The 14619-nt window shown below is 43.2% G+C and overlaps 1 protein-coding gene across 11 annotated transcripts in view; it reads left to right on the plus strand.

The window, feature by feature from the left end:
• Ttll5 (tubulin tyrosine ligase like 5) overlaps positions 1–14619 on the plus strand; it is a 238267-nt gene that overhangs the window by 7144 nt on the left and 216504 nt on the right. For all 11 annotated transcript variants that reach the window (XR_015045248.1, XM_029484762.2, XM_021178935.3 and 8 more), the window contains 2 exons: positions 11499–11581; positions 12976–13082. Coding sequence is in view for 9 of the 11 variants with exons in the window: in XM_029484762.2 (XP_029340622.1) it covers positions 11499–11581; positions 12976–13082 (190 nt within the window). In the remaining 2 variants the exon portion in view is untranslated. The remainder of the gene's footprint in view (positions 1–11498; positions 11582–12975; positions 13083–14619) is intronic.

The raw sequence follows: 14619 nt of genomic DNA on the forward strand, positions 1-14619 counted from the left end.
CTTGGCCATGAGAACACGCATTGAGCTGTTACTTCAAATATTATTCATAGTTTCTTAAATTGTTTCCTGAGTTTCTCAAAATGATGTGTATGTGTTTATTTTTCAGGTCGTATTTACTTAACATGTCCCAGAGTTGACCATTTTAGAGTGTGCAATCAATTGGTGTCTGGTTCGTTCATATTTATCACCGGGCTCCAGCTTGAGGACATTTGTATCACTTGGGCAGCCGCTCCCTCTTCTCTATACTGCCAGTGCCTTATGACTGCTAATCTTTCTGTTTCTATAGATTTTCCGATTTTGCATATCATAAAAATCAGCGTTTCTCAACCTGTGGGTTGTGGTCCCTTTGAAAAGCTGTGTCCAAAAATATTTACATTAACAGTAACACAATAACAGTTATGAAATAGCAACAAAAATAATTTTATGGTTGGGGGGGGTCACCACAACATGAGGAACTGTATTAAAGAGTTGCAGCATTGGGACAGTTGAGAACCACTAATGGATGTGCACTGTATGAGGCCTTTGTGTCTGGCTTCTCTTACGTAGCATGTTTTTACTGTCCACTCATGTTGTCCCACATATCCTTGCTGGGTTATAATCATTTTATTTTCATCCATCATCAGCTGATAGACAATTTGTTTGGACACTGGAAAGTGGTAGCTCATTGAGGTTTCGATTTTCTTTGCTTACTGCCTAACAACCTGGGGCACCTTTCCATGTGCATTTTGCTCTTTGTATGTCTTTGACAAAATATCTGTTCAAGGCTCTGAGCATTTAACAAATTAAGAGCTTTGTGGTCATTGAGTTCTGAGGGAGTCCGATCTTTTTGTTTGTTTGTTTTTGGTTTTTCGAGACAGGGTTTCTCTGTGTAGCCCTGGCTGTCCTGGAACTCACTCTGTAGACCAGGCTGGCCTCGAACTCAGAATCCGCCTGCCTCTGCCTCCCGAGTTCTGGGGAGAGGGCCCGGTCTTTATCAGATGTGTGCTTTGCTTTCCCCACTGTGTAGGATGTTTTTGCAGGCTTTGCTTTCTGTGAGATACTTTTTCCTCAGCAGTGCTGTTTAGTGTTGTTCGGATCTGACTTACCTATGTTTTTGTTTTGTATGCCTTTAATGATTGTGTTTGAGCACACATTGCCTAACCTAAGTTGAATTTTTTTTTTTTTTTTTTTTTTTTTTGGTTTTTCGAGACAGGGTTTCTCTGTGTAGCCCTGGCTGTCCTGGCACTCACTTTGTAGACCAGGCTGGCCTCGAACTCAGAAATCCGCTTGCCTCTGCCTCCCGAGTGCTGGGATTAAAGGCGTGCGCCACCACGCCCGGCTTAAATTGAATTTTTCTATGTATTTTATATTCAGAGCTGAATAGTCTTTGGTTCATCTTGAGTTTGTTTCTTACCGTGTCTGCCATCCTTCTTTCCTCTATTAGCAAGTTGTCTCAGCATGATGAAAGAGAGTATCTTTTCTTATTAAATGGTACTGTTGTCAAAATCACTTGACCATCCATTTATGAATTTGTTTCTGTACTCTTTTTTAAACTTTTTTTTGTTTTTCATTTTAAGTGCATTGGTGTTTTGCCTGCATGTATGTCTGTTACAGATAGTTGTGAGCTGCCATTTTGGTGCTTGGAATTGAACCCGGGTCTTCTGGAAGAGTCTTCAGTGCTCTTAACCTGATGAACCATCTCTCCAACCTGATTCTGTACTCTTAACAGGCCATTAGTCTAGACATTTTTAAATTTGTTTTTATTTTATATGTATGTATGTTTTGCCTGCGTGCATGTGAGTGGAATATGTGTGTGTTTGGTGTCCCCAGAGACCAGAAGAGCATGCCATATCTTCTGGAACTGGAGTTACAGGTGGTTGTAAGCTGCCATATGGCTGCTGGGAACCGAACTCAGGTCCTCTGTCAGACCAGCAAGTGCTCTAGACACTGAGCATCTCTCCAGCCCTTGTCCAGTACTCTTCTGCCAGTATCATGTAGCTCTGGTTACCCACTGTAATGAACTTTTTTCTTTTAAGACAGGGTCTCTTGCCAGGCATGGTGGCACATACCTATAGTTCCAGCACTTGCGAGGCAGGGGCAGGTGGATCTACATGAGTTAGAGGCCAGCCTGGTTTACAAAGTGAGTTCCAGGATGGATGGTCAGAGTTAAACAGAAAAACCCTGTCTTAAAACAAAACAAAAAACAGGCAGGGTCTCACACAGTTCTGGCTGGTTTCAGGGTTGGTTTGTGGCCAAGGCTCACCTTGAACTCACTCCAATTGTCCTGCCTCTATCTCTTAAAAACATTTTTTTAAAAACATTTTTTAAAAAAGATTAATTTATTTTATATGTGTGGGCATTTTGCCTGCATTTGTGTATGCACTCCATGTGTGTGTAGGGCCCTAGAAGTCAGAAGAAAGTCATGGATCCCCTAGAACTGGATGTAGAGATGGCTGTGAGCCACTGTGTACGTGCTGAGAACTGGGTCTAGGTGCTCTGCAGATCAGCACGTGCTTTTAATTGCTGAGCTATCTCCCAGCCCTGCTGAGTGTTGGAATTGCAGGCATGTAAGCCACACTCAGCCCCTAGTAAGTTTCAAAATAGGGAACTGAATATTTTAACTTTGTTCTTCAGGATTGTTTTGGTTGTTCAGGATTAACTTTGCCATCTCTGAAGTATTAGCCTTTGAGGTGTGGATAGATTGAGCTCTGAGTCTCAAGGTTAAGCTATACCTACTCACAGCTTATGATAATATGGATCAGCACTGTCTGGTTGTGTGGCAGAGAGTCTGTTTTTGTGTTCTTGGTCATTCATTTACATTTCAGCGTCAGCATGAAGTAGTGTGTCTCGGACAGGTTACTTCACTTTTGCCAGTTTCACTGTTAGTTAAATGGGGACAGTCTCTGTCTTGAATGCATCATGAGGATCAAATGAGATTGTTCAATGTCTGGCACATAGCGGGCCATCAAAACTTAGGCTGCTTATCCTACTTGCCGAATAGGAGCTGCTCTATTTTTAAATGACCCATAATAAGCGATTTCAGAGAGAACTGTAGACTTGCTTTTGGGATTTGAGTGTTTCTCTCTTCCCAAGGGTCCTTGTGCTCTAATCCCTCAGTGAGTTGCTAGGCTACCTTTTAAAGGAACAAGACTTAGTCATTTTCTCTGAAGCCTTAATGATCGAAGACTGCTGAGAAAATCCTTGAAATATGATTTGACCCAAAATGACAAATGTGACAACAGAAGTGAGTGAGTCCAGTGTCCTTACAGTGCGCTGCTCTTGGTGCGCTTGTCCTGTTAAAAACTGTCTGTGCGTTCCACGGCAGGAAACAGACCTGTGTCTTTTTCTTTGTCTTTTCCCTTTTCTTTTTCTTGGAGTAGCTTCCATTTAGTGGAAACTAATATTCATCAGCCTTGCCATCCAGTGTTGAAGCTACTAGAGTTTTCTGGAACGCACGGTGTCTTTCATCCTCATTTCCGTAGATTACGGCACTGATGATTCATATCTGTGATTAGAGGACGGAGGTTAAGGCAGGAGGATTTTCAGTTGGAGAACAGGGCTTCATAGCAAGACCTGTCTGGAAAAAAAAAAGGAAAAAGCTATTAAATTTGTTTCAACTATATATTATAAAGTTTTGTTCTTTATTTCTCTAAGTTCCTTTAGGTTTAATTTTTTTTAACTTTTAATGTAAATGACTTTTGCTAAGTATGCTTTGGATTCCTGAATAATTATTATTATTTTTGTTTGGGTTTTTGAAACAGAGTTTCTGTGTATCCCTGGCTGTCCTGAAACTCATTCTGTAGACCATACTGTCCTCAAACTCACAGAGATCTACCCACCTCTGTCTTTGAAGTGCTGGGATTAGAGGTGTGCACCACCATCAGACTTGGTTTTCTGAATTATTAAACACAATCAATCTGTAATATTTTTGCTTCTCTAAAATGGTAGGTCATGTGGTGTCTCTGCTCAGATCTTAAATAGTGAAATTCCTCTGAGGAGTTATCTGGGGCACTAGCTATGTCCTGCGGATCCTGTAGTGTCCTGTGCTGGTTTCATAGTTGTGTTTATCTGCTGACGGTTTCTTGAGTTGGCTTTTAAGGTTTGGTTTAGTATGATTTCTATGCTTTATTTGGGAAATACTCCAGGAACATGGCTATTCCTTTCATAGTCAAGCCCCTTCCTGGTTGTATACACTTTCACATGTAAATAGGATTTGTTTTTCAGTGGTAACACAGGTATTTCCAAATGACAGTAAATATATCATAGGATGAGCATCATTTTATAGTCTACCTAAAGTGTCCATTCAGTAAGTTTATATTTTCATAGACTAGCATTGGAAGATACGTGGGCGGTTTTAAGTTGGAAAGGTGAATTGAGCTTTTATAATGTGTTTTATTTAACCCAATAATTCTAATATAATTTTTACATTTACTCAATATAAAGAAACTCATAATATTCTTATATTGAGTATGCGTTTTACAGTTACTCTGTATCTCAGTTTAGACTTCATGAACATTGTAGTTGAAAAAGTAAACTCATGGAGTTGTTTCAAAGATGTTTGTTTTTAAGGTTTTATTTTTATGTGCACTGGTATTCTGCCTGCATGTCTGTCTGAGGGTGTCAGATCCTCTGGGACCCGAGTTACAGATAGCTGTGAGCTGCCTTGTGGTTGCTAGGACTCTGGAAGAGCAGTCAGTGCTCTTAACCTCTGAGCCATCTCTCCAGCCCCTCAAAGGTGTTTTCTAATATTTGTTGTGACAGGGCCTCACTATGCCACATGGGCTGCTCTGGAACTTTCCATCCTCTTGTCTGTTTTGCTTTTATATTTAGTTGCTGGGGATTGAGCCCCAGGGCCTTCTACATACAGATAGTGTTCTGTACCATGAGCTGCACTCCAGCCCCTGACTTCCAAAGCTAATCAAGCATTCAGTTTATTAGCTAAGTTTGTTTGTTTGTTGAGCCTATGCTGACCTGGACATTGCCAATGCATGACTCTGAACTTGTGCTCCCCAGCTCTACTTCCTCAGTGCTGGGTGTTCAGACTTGTGTGGGCATACTAGTTTATTAAGTATTCCATCTTAAAAATTTAAATGTAATTAATTCAAGTTAGGTAAAATAAAACATCTGGCCCTGTGTTATTCTGGTCCCGTGGCAAGTACTCATCAGTCAGCCGTGGTTGGTGAATACTGTCCTCCCGAATCTGGGTGTGGAACAAATTTTCTGATAGTAAATATTACTACACCATGAATCATGGAAGAGTTTACACTGGTATCTTAAAGTGTTTATTTGTGCCTATATAGAGAGAATGTGAGTGCACACGTGCATGATCAGAGGATAACTTTCAGGAGTTGACCCCTGTGATTGAATTCAGGTGGCTAAGCTCTCTCCTGGCTCTGTTCAATACATTTGGAAAAGCACATGTATCACTTATATCTTCTCTCTAGGTTCCCGTGCTACTGTGTTGTTTGCATACTTTGTTTCTTGAGACAGTATATGTAGATGTAGCCTCGGATTTTCTCAAATTCTAGATCCTCCTGCCTCAGCCTCCCATGTGCTAGGATATTAGGTGTGTAATACCAGTCACAGCCTCATGCTATTTTTTACTTTTTAATTTTATGTTTGAGTGTTTTTGACTGTATGTGAGTGTACCATATGTGTGAAGTGCCGGTGTAGGCCAGAAGAGGGCACTAGTCCCCCTGGAATCTGAGTTACAAGCTGTTTTTAGCTACTGTGTGAGTGTTGGGAACTAGTTCCGAATCCCGTCCAGGAGCAGCCAGTGTTCCTAATCATTGAGCAGTCTCTCCAGGTCTGCCTCATGCTGTTTTTTCTAACTCCCTTAGGGATGTCTCTGTTGTCTAGGGTACCTCTGTGCTATCAGTTGGTTCCTTGTTTTTGTCTGCTCTGTTGCAGCCAGTCTCGGAGTTTCGGGGTCCTACCATTTCATGTTGCTTGCTGGGGTACATGTGAGCATTTACAGAAGAAGAAAATTCTGTCCTGTGTAGAGTTGATGTGAAATTACCGCACAGGTTGAGAAGCAGGAGATTGGCAGTGTGCTGGCAGCCAAGGATCAGGTCCTCCCTCTTGTTCTCACCTGGATGACTATATGGTTCTTCTTGGGCAGTTGGGTAGGTTCAGTTTGCATTATGACTCTAGCTTAAGAGTATCTGAGAGAAGAAGCGGGGAGAGAAGGAGAATAGTGCTTCCACTCCCTTCATTAAGCCTTCCATGGACTGAACGATGCCCATCCCCATAGGAGATGGTGGTTTGCTTTACTCAGCCCACTAACTTAAATGCTAGGCCCACTCAGAAATAACATCTAACTGTGATGGCCCCATTACATCAACATACAAAGGTTTTTGAGAGGCTAGATTTGTATGTGTTGTTTTCAGTTCTCTAAGCTAAATTCTAAATCACTTTTATTTAAAACCAAAGGTCAAAGAGTATGTCTTTAGGCTGGATCTGATCCTTAGGGCCCCCTAAGTGGACTCTGGGGAGATGGCTTAGTGGTTAAAAATGCTTGCAAGCATGAGTTTGTATCCTCAGCAGTCACACAAAACTTGGGCATGGCTGTGTGCTCTTTAAACCCCAACACTGTGTGGGGCATATGAATTATTAGGGCTTCTTGGCTGTGAGCCAAGCTCCAGGTCTTGTGAGAGACCCTGTCTCAATGGACGACTGTGGAAAGTAGCAGAGCAGGACACCTGACATGAACCTCTGGCCTCTGGGCACTCACACCCTGCTCTCACATGCACATGCACCCCCCCCTTCTCTCTCACTCACTCACTCAATTTGTTTGCTATATCAGATATATGATTTACTATGTATGATAACAAATATTAAAAATATATAGTCTTTATTCTGCTATATACTAGCTTTTTTAACTATATCAAAGTAACTTTTACTATGTAGCAGCTGTTCTACAGCTTCAGGTAGCATTTGCAACTGTACTGTAAGGTAACTAATGTTATTGTCAACTCCATTTTACAGGGGGGAAAGTAGAGGCTAGAAACCATGTAATTCATGAAAGATTGTGGGCAGGAAGTGACACAGCCCTGGCGGCTGTGCTGTGGCGCCATCCTCCTACTTCTCCTTCTGTCATCCTCAAGTAAGCAGGCTCCCGTTTTCCCCGCACCCTGCTGGTCCTTCCCGGTGGCATGGTGCTGAGGCCCGCACAGAGGTGGGCACCGTTCATGCCTCCAGAGGGAGCTATGTTTGATAACGCTTTGGCTCTTACTGTTTTTAAATTTGAAAAATTATTTTAGCTTTTGTTGAATAAGGTCTCGCTTTGTCCCTCAGACAGGCTTTGAACTTAAGCGTCTTCCTGCCCTCATCTTTTGAGTGTTGGGGCTCCAGGCCTGAGACACCTGGCAGGCTTGCTTGGCTTGTGCAGGAGTGGAACTGTGAGTGACAGTAGTTGTGATAATTAAAGGATCTAAATTTTCGTTCACTTTCCTAAATCTGTCATAAACATCTTTGGGCAAGATAAAGGAGTGGCACAGCAGATGGGTGTGTAGTTAGTTAGTCCTTGTCTGTGTGGTGTGAGTCTTTGGCCTTGTTAGTGTCTCTCTGTCCCTGAGCTGTTGGAGAAGTCGTGGGATGCTTGCTGCCCTCATTCCATTTAATTAATTAACTTTTTTGAGGCAAGCTTACCCCAGATTGACCTTGAATTTGATATGGAGCCGATGACCTTGGGCTTCTGATCCTCCTGCCTCTGTCTCCCAGGTGCTGGGATTACGAATGTGCACTACCACACCATACCCGTTTGTGTAGTGCTGCGGAATCTACCCAGGGCTTCATACTTGCTAGTGGTCTACCAACTGAGAACTACACCGCTGCGCTTTCTACAGTCATTAGCTAGAGTTCCTGTTTGTGGTGGGCAGATAAATAGTCCCCCAAAGATGACAGCTCCTCATTCCCATGACCTGTGACTGTGGTGGATTCAAAGGGGAGTGAGGGTATAGGTGGGATTTCAGCTCCTGATCAACCCAGAAGATAAGGAGACTGCCAGGAGGTCCTTGGAGGGAGGGAGAGGAGTGAGAATGGCAGGCAGTGGGAAGGACTAGGCCTGCTGTGGGCTCAGGGTGGCAAAGGATGTGGGCTTGTAAGCCAGTGGCATGGAGCGCTGTGACAGAAGATTGCCGGGGAGGGTTCTCTGGAAGGCCCCCTTGAGTGCGTGAGGCCGCGTCTGAGGGAGGGACCTGCAGGATTCTTAGGAATGTTTTACCAGCAAACACACTGCCAGCTTAGTCTGAGTGGGACAACCTAAGGGGAAAGGGACGCTCTGTGAGAACACCACGCGCCCCAGGCAGGGGACTCAGCTGAAGGATTACTCCCAAGGTGGAGCCTCAGGCCTAGGGCAGACCTGTGAGTCACGGAGCCTGGCTCGAAGACCTGGCGACAAATGGGACTTCAATTTGCCAGGTTTCGAATCTATGAACCCATGCGGTGACTTTTTCCTCCTCAAAGTCTCTCCCAGCGTGAACCAGTCTTCATGTAGCTGGAGCTCTGTTCATTGTATTTCAGGAGCAAATCATTTGTTGAAGGTTCACTGATAGAGAGCAGTTTTGCCCCACGGTGAATCATACTGATTTATGATTTAGATGATGAAATTAGGGGATATCTAGCCGATACATTTGAATGACAGTTTTAGACTTTGGGTTGAGTTGACAGGGATGTTGGAAAGGGTTGAATTTATTTCCCAATAAAGAGGAGTGTTAATCTTTAGGGAGCAGAGAGTGGTTATGGTAGGCTCAGTGTATCTTAATCTCTGCAACCTATGGATATAAACCTTTTATGGTAAAGGGGAATTAAAGTGGTTAATTGGTCGACCTTCAAGTAAGAAGATTACCCTGGATTATCCCGGAGTGTCAAGTCTAATGCAACCAAAGGGTTCCTTAACATGGAACGAGAAGCCAACCTGGCCAGAGTGATACAAGGTGAAAAAAGACTAGACTTGCCGTTGTTGCCTTTGGAAGTCAGAGAGGGAGCATAAGCCACAAAGCACTGAGGGGAGGTGGCCATTGGACGCTGGAAAAGTGAAGGGCCCAGATCCTACCTGGAGTTCATAGAAGGGAGCAGAGCCTGGTGATCACAGCCTTGCTTTAGACGAGTAGGGTCTGTGTTACCAAGGAGGCTGCAGATTTGGGTTTAAGCTGCCGAGCTTGTTCGTTACAGCAGCAAAAGCAAACTGGCATACCATCTCTCTTGTGCATGCGGATTTCTGTTTCTTTTTTTTTTTTTTTTTTTTAAAGATTTATTTATTTATTTATATGTAAGTACACTGTAGCTGTCTTCAGACACTCGAGAAGAGGGAGTCAGATCTCGTTACGGATGGTTGTGAGCCACCATGTGGTTGCTGGGATTTGAACTCCTGACCTTCGGAAGAGCAGTCGGGTGCTCTTACCCACTGAGCCATCTCACCAGCCCCGGATTTCTGTTTCTTTTGTAATTATAATCTACCCCATTGCTTCCTCACTTTTATGCTAGACTGGCTCAAACTTGTCCTTTGGGGGCCCACTCAAGCTCGTTGTGACATGTTTCCAGTTAATTTTGAACATTTCTGTCTTATGGGGTCTAGCAGGAAGGGTCCCGCCTCCTTGCTTACAGTCTGAACACTGTAATTGACATTCTGCTCTACTTTGGAACAAACACGTAGGACTCTGCCCTGTTTTTAACTTCAACAATACTATAAGGAAAACGTAATGGTTGGGGGCTGCTGGGAAAAGCCTGAGCCGGGCTTTAGAAAAAGTCTGGCTTGTCCATGCCCATCTTTGTGATTCAGTTTGCAGAGTACACACCAAGACTTCCAGTGGCCCAAATGTGTCTGTGGGTGCAGCTGGGATTTATGAAGCTTTCGGTATAAATTCATCAGAAACATAGTTGTCTTTGATGATGCAGCTGAGCATTGAGCAATGCACTTGCAAATGTCTGCGTTGTACTCACAGTTGTTCAGGATACAGGCCTTCAAAGACACGGATCTGGAGCCAGGTGTTCAGGCTTGGGCCTGTAATTTCAACACTTGGAAGACTGAGGCAGGATCATCAATTCACTCTAACCTGGGTTGGAGTAACCGTTGTCCTCCAAACAGACAAACAAACAAACAAACACAATAGCCAAAAAGAATTCCCATAGAATTTTTAGCTAAGATTCTCAGTTTGTTAGGGGCATATAGAAAGAACTATTGCCGTAGCTCAGAGTAAATGTTCACATGATTACAGATTTTCCTCTCAAACACAGTCCAGGTACAGGTTCTGTCTCCAGGGGCCAGCAGGAAATGTGCACAAGGTCAGGAGGCTGGTGACAAGCTGGACTGAAAGCACACACAGGCCTCTTTAAAAGGGGCAGTTGCAGGGCCCTCCTGGACTCTTCCTATTGGAGAGAGCTCTTATCTAAGGTGTGCCGATCGATATTCAGCATTTGTAGACATAGAGGGTTGTCTGGAACAGGGGCCCTTAGCGTTTTAAATACCTACAGTTCTCAGTCTGGAAAAGCATGGGGTTTTTTCCCCAGAGTGATGATTTTAAGATGAAAAATAGACAAATGGATAGAGATGAAATGAATTGTATTGAAATACAATAATTAAAAAGACAAATGGGGGTAGAGGGGGGCTAGAGAGATGGCTAAGAGATGGTCCTGAGTTCAATTCCCAGCAACCACATGGTGGCTCACAACCATCTGTGATGGGATCTGATGCTCTCTTCTGGTGTGTCTGAAGAGAGCAACAGTGTACTCACATAAATAATAAATAAATAAATAAGTTAGTAAAAGACAAAAAAGCTAAATATGGTGGTGCATGTCTGTAATTCTTGATGCAAGAGTGCACATGTGAGACTAGGCTGTGCTATGTAACAAGTTCAAGGTCAGTCTAGGTTACTAGTATAGCCTTGTGTCAAGAAATTAACAATAAAAATGTACCTTAACCCCCAGATCCAAGACATAATGTAATTGTTGCTAATGTGCTAATTTGTTAAGCTTGTAAGTACTTTGAACCCTGCAGCAACTGTGAAGTGAACCTAATGCCTACGTCTCCTCATCTGTAGCAGCACTGTTCCACTACCTGCTCCTGTTGTGGACGTTCCTCATTGAAAGCTTGTTACATTTGAGCTGGCAACTAGTGAAAACAAAGATGTAGGTTTCCCTTGGTATTGAGTGAACTCTGTGGTCTCTGAGCTTGCTTGGTCTCTGGCTGGCAAGATGACTCAGAGTAGAATGCTTATCCTGCAAACCTGAGGACCCGGGTTCAGGGCCTGGAGCTCCTGGAAGGGAAGAGGAAGGGAAACAGCTGCAGAGTTGATCTGTGTCCTCCGCACAGGGCTTGGTATGCACATACCCCTTCCCCCATCACAACACACTATTTATATTTTAAGGAAGGCTTGGCTCCAAGCGTCCTCAGCTGATTTACGGTAGCTGTAAGATCAGTATAGAATGAGTACATTAAGCAAATGTCCATGTTGCTCGTTAGTTTTGTCTTTGTAATTAAATTTTGTGACTACTAAACTTGATTCTGTGTTTTTCTTTAGAGCGTTATCATTTGTCTTATAAGATTGTGAGAACGGACAGTCGCCTGGTGCGAAGCATTCTGACAGCCCATGGATTTCATGAAGTAAGCTCATTTTTAAGACCTCACCTTGCCTGATCACTTCAAAAGCTGAAATCCTAGCTACCTAACTGACCGTATCCATCCACAGAGGCAGCGCTAGGAAGCGCACGGGACCTGTGATTAGAGGCTCTACAGAACTTGGTACTACCAGCAGTTTCTCCTTGTGGTACATGGGAAGCATTTCCACAGGATTCCCCTCTCCCCCTTCTCCTGAGATGTGCTTAGATTTGGGCAGAGTTGCCCATGACGAGTTTTCTGATAAATCAGAACCAGACTCTAACTGAAACCAAGGCAGAGTTGTAGAATGCTGTGGAAACGGTGGCTCATAGAAGCAGAGGCTGCTTTCGAAGGAGAAAGGTGATAGCAGCCTTGGGGACCAAAGGTCAGGGATCTCTAGGGTTATCTCAAGACACCGCTGTGGAAGTTACTGGACTCCATTCATTATCCTTGGGCTTTTTTGGTGATAGGATTGTTGGGCCAGCTTAGGACATAAGTCTCATAGAGAAGAGGGCAGGTGGGTGACTGGCAGGTACTTCAATATCCAGAGCCAAGTCATTCCCCTGTGGAAGCTGGGAACTGAAATGTTGTCATTGATAAGGACAGGCACAGATGCCCCGTTGTCCACTACTCCTGACCCTACTGCTGAAAGCCTGCTTGCTAGTTGCTTATTCTAGGTTGGTATCAATAGGGGACACTCATAGTGTTTAATGTCCTGCTTGGTGCTTTTCTGTCTCCAGCATTTGCCATTGTCCTAGAGTATTGTATGGACAGAGTACACAATTAATAATGAATGGACAAATGGTTTCTAATGAATGAATAAAGAAAACCCAAGGCTTAAATTTTTTCTTATATTTACTGTTGTAATTTTTGGTTACCCATTTGTGTATGGGATGGTGCATGGGACTGTAGGTGCCCATAGAAGCCAGAGGTACCAGCAGCTCGTGCAGCTGGGGTTGTAGGTGGTTGTTGAGCCACCCAGGGGAGATGCTAGCAAGTGCTCTTTGCAAGAACAGTACATACTCCTAGCTGCTGGGTCATCTCTATGGATTTGGCTTTAGTTATGATCTACAAGCACATAAGGGAGGTCTGAGAAAATGGAGTGTGGGGTTCAGTTTTGAGCATGCTTTGATATGTAAGTGTGCTAAGAGACTATTGACTTGTACAGGGTTGATTTGTTCTTTGGGTTTGAGCTCTCCCTCACCTTCCCTTCTTTAACCCTTGTCATCTTGTTTGCTATAGTAAGCTATTACTCTGCTGCAGTAATAGGCTTGTGTAGTAACTGGGCCATGTGAGAGGCCTATGTAGATGAGAAACCACTGACTCTCTGCCCTTGCTTCTCCGGAGACAGGCTGCTGCTGATTTTGTTTGTTTGTTTTCCATGTGTCTTTTGTGCCTAGGTTCACCCGAGCAGCACTGACTATAATTTGATGTGGACAGGATCCCACCTAAAACCGTTCTTACTTCGAACCCTCTCTGAAGCACAAAAGGTTAATCACTTCCCCAGGTAATGCTCCTCCGGGTGCTTTGTAGGGTTAAAGGTAGCTGTCGTCAGAATGTGTAGCCAGTGGAGAGATTTAGTGTTCTTAGGGGGAAAATAGAAGAAGAAGAAGAAGAAGAAGAAGAAGAAGAAGAAGAAGAAGAAGAAGAAGAAGAAGAAGAAGAAGAAGAAGAAGAAGAAGAAGAAGAAACAACAACTCAGGAAGTGCCGTAGCCCACACTTGAGACTGTGGTGTTCATATGCCTGCGAGGTATAGACTCTTCAAGGGCTTTAGAGATGTGCAAGTTTTTAAAGAGATAGTTTCTAATTCTCTTTCCTAAAATTGAGGCTGTTCACAGCACCCTATGTGGATGTTATCTGCCTCTCACCTTTCCTCTCACTGTTGTTTTCATTTCTATTAAAGAATGATTCAACTCATGTCTTAATATGGTACATTTTCCTTGAGCATAAAGTGTTTCAGGGCTCCAATCGGAGTGTGATAGCACGTTTATAGTCCTTCCACTTGGGACACACAAGCAGGAGGATTACATGACACATGCTTATAGTCCTTACACTTGGGACATTGCAGCAGGAGGATGAGAAGTTTATGCCAGCCTTGGCTACAGAACAAGTCAATGCCCGCTTAGACTATATGAGACCCTGTCTCAAACAAACAAACTAAATAAATAAATTAGGATTCCAAAGATACAACAAACAAATTGATATCAGACTCTAGCTTAACACTACCTTCCTATATGATGATGGTTTCCATTTGTTTTAAACAAACGTGAAAGATAGCATAGTCTGGCTGTCAACTCATAGGCCCTTACTTTTAATGACAGGTCATTTAGTGTCTGTTTATTTTGGGACAGGGTCTCATGCTGTAGCTCTGTGAGGTAGAACCTTACAATTTTAATTCTTTCAGTCTGAAAATTTGAGCATATTTATAAAAGTCAGGCTTAAAACATTTTTTTTATTTATATTTAAAGCTGTTTTTGCATAGATTTTATACTTTTAAGTCAGGTTTTTAAAAATCCATTTGCGGAGTGGGGGGGCTCGGGGGGAGGGAAGGGGCTGGAGAGATGCTCAGCAGTTACGAGCACTGGCTGCTTTTCCAAAGGTCCTGAGAAACCACATGGTGGCTCACAACCATCTATAATGGAATCTTCTGGTGTGGCTGAAGACAGCTATAGTGTACTCATACACATAAAATAAATCTTAAAAAAACCACTTGGGGCTGGAGAGATGGCTCAGCGGTTAAGAGCACTGACTGCTCTTCTGGAGGTCCTGAGTTCAAATCCCAGCAACCACATGGTGGCTCACAACCATCTGTAACAAGACCTGATTCCCTCTCCTGGTGTCTGAAAACAGCTACAGTATACTTACATATGATAAAAAAATAAATAAAACATTTGGAATAAAGATCATAGGTGTAAATTCAAAACACAAACCTGTACAAAGGAGGTTTTGATGGAATTTGCTTAGACAGAGGTTTCTTAGATGGAACAAAGCTTGGTGCAAAAAAGGATAAAAACACAAGGGCCTTCTCCAGAGTGGAAAGACT

The sequence above is a fragment of the Mus caroli genome, unplaced genomic scaffold (assembly GCF_978045245.1).
Source record: "Mus caroli unplaced genomic scaffold, Mus_caroli_1 scaffold_14, whole genome shotgun sequence".
NCBI classification, from domain to species: domain Eukaryota; kingdom Metazoa; phylum Chordata; class Mammalia; order Rodentia; family Muridae; genus Mus; species Mus caroli.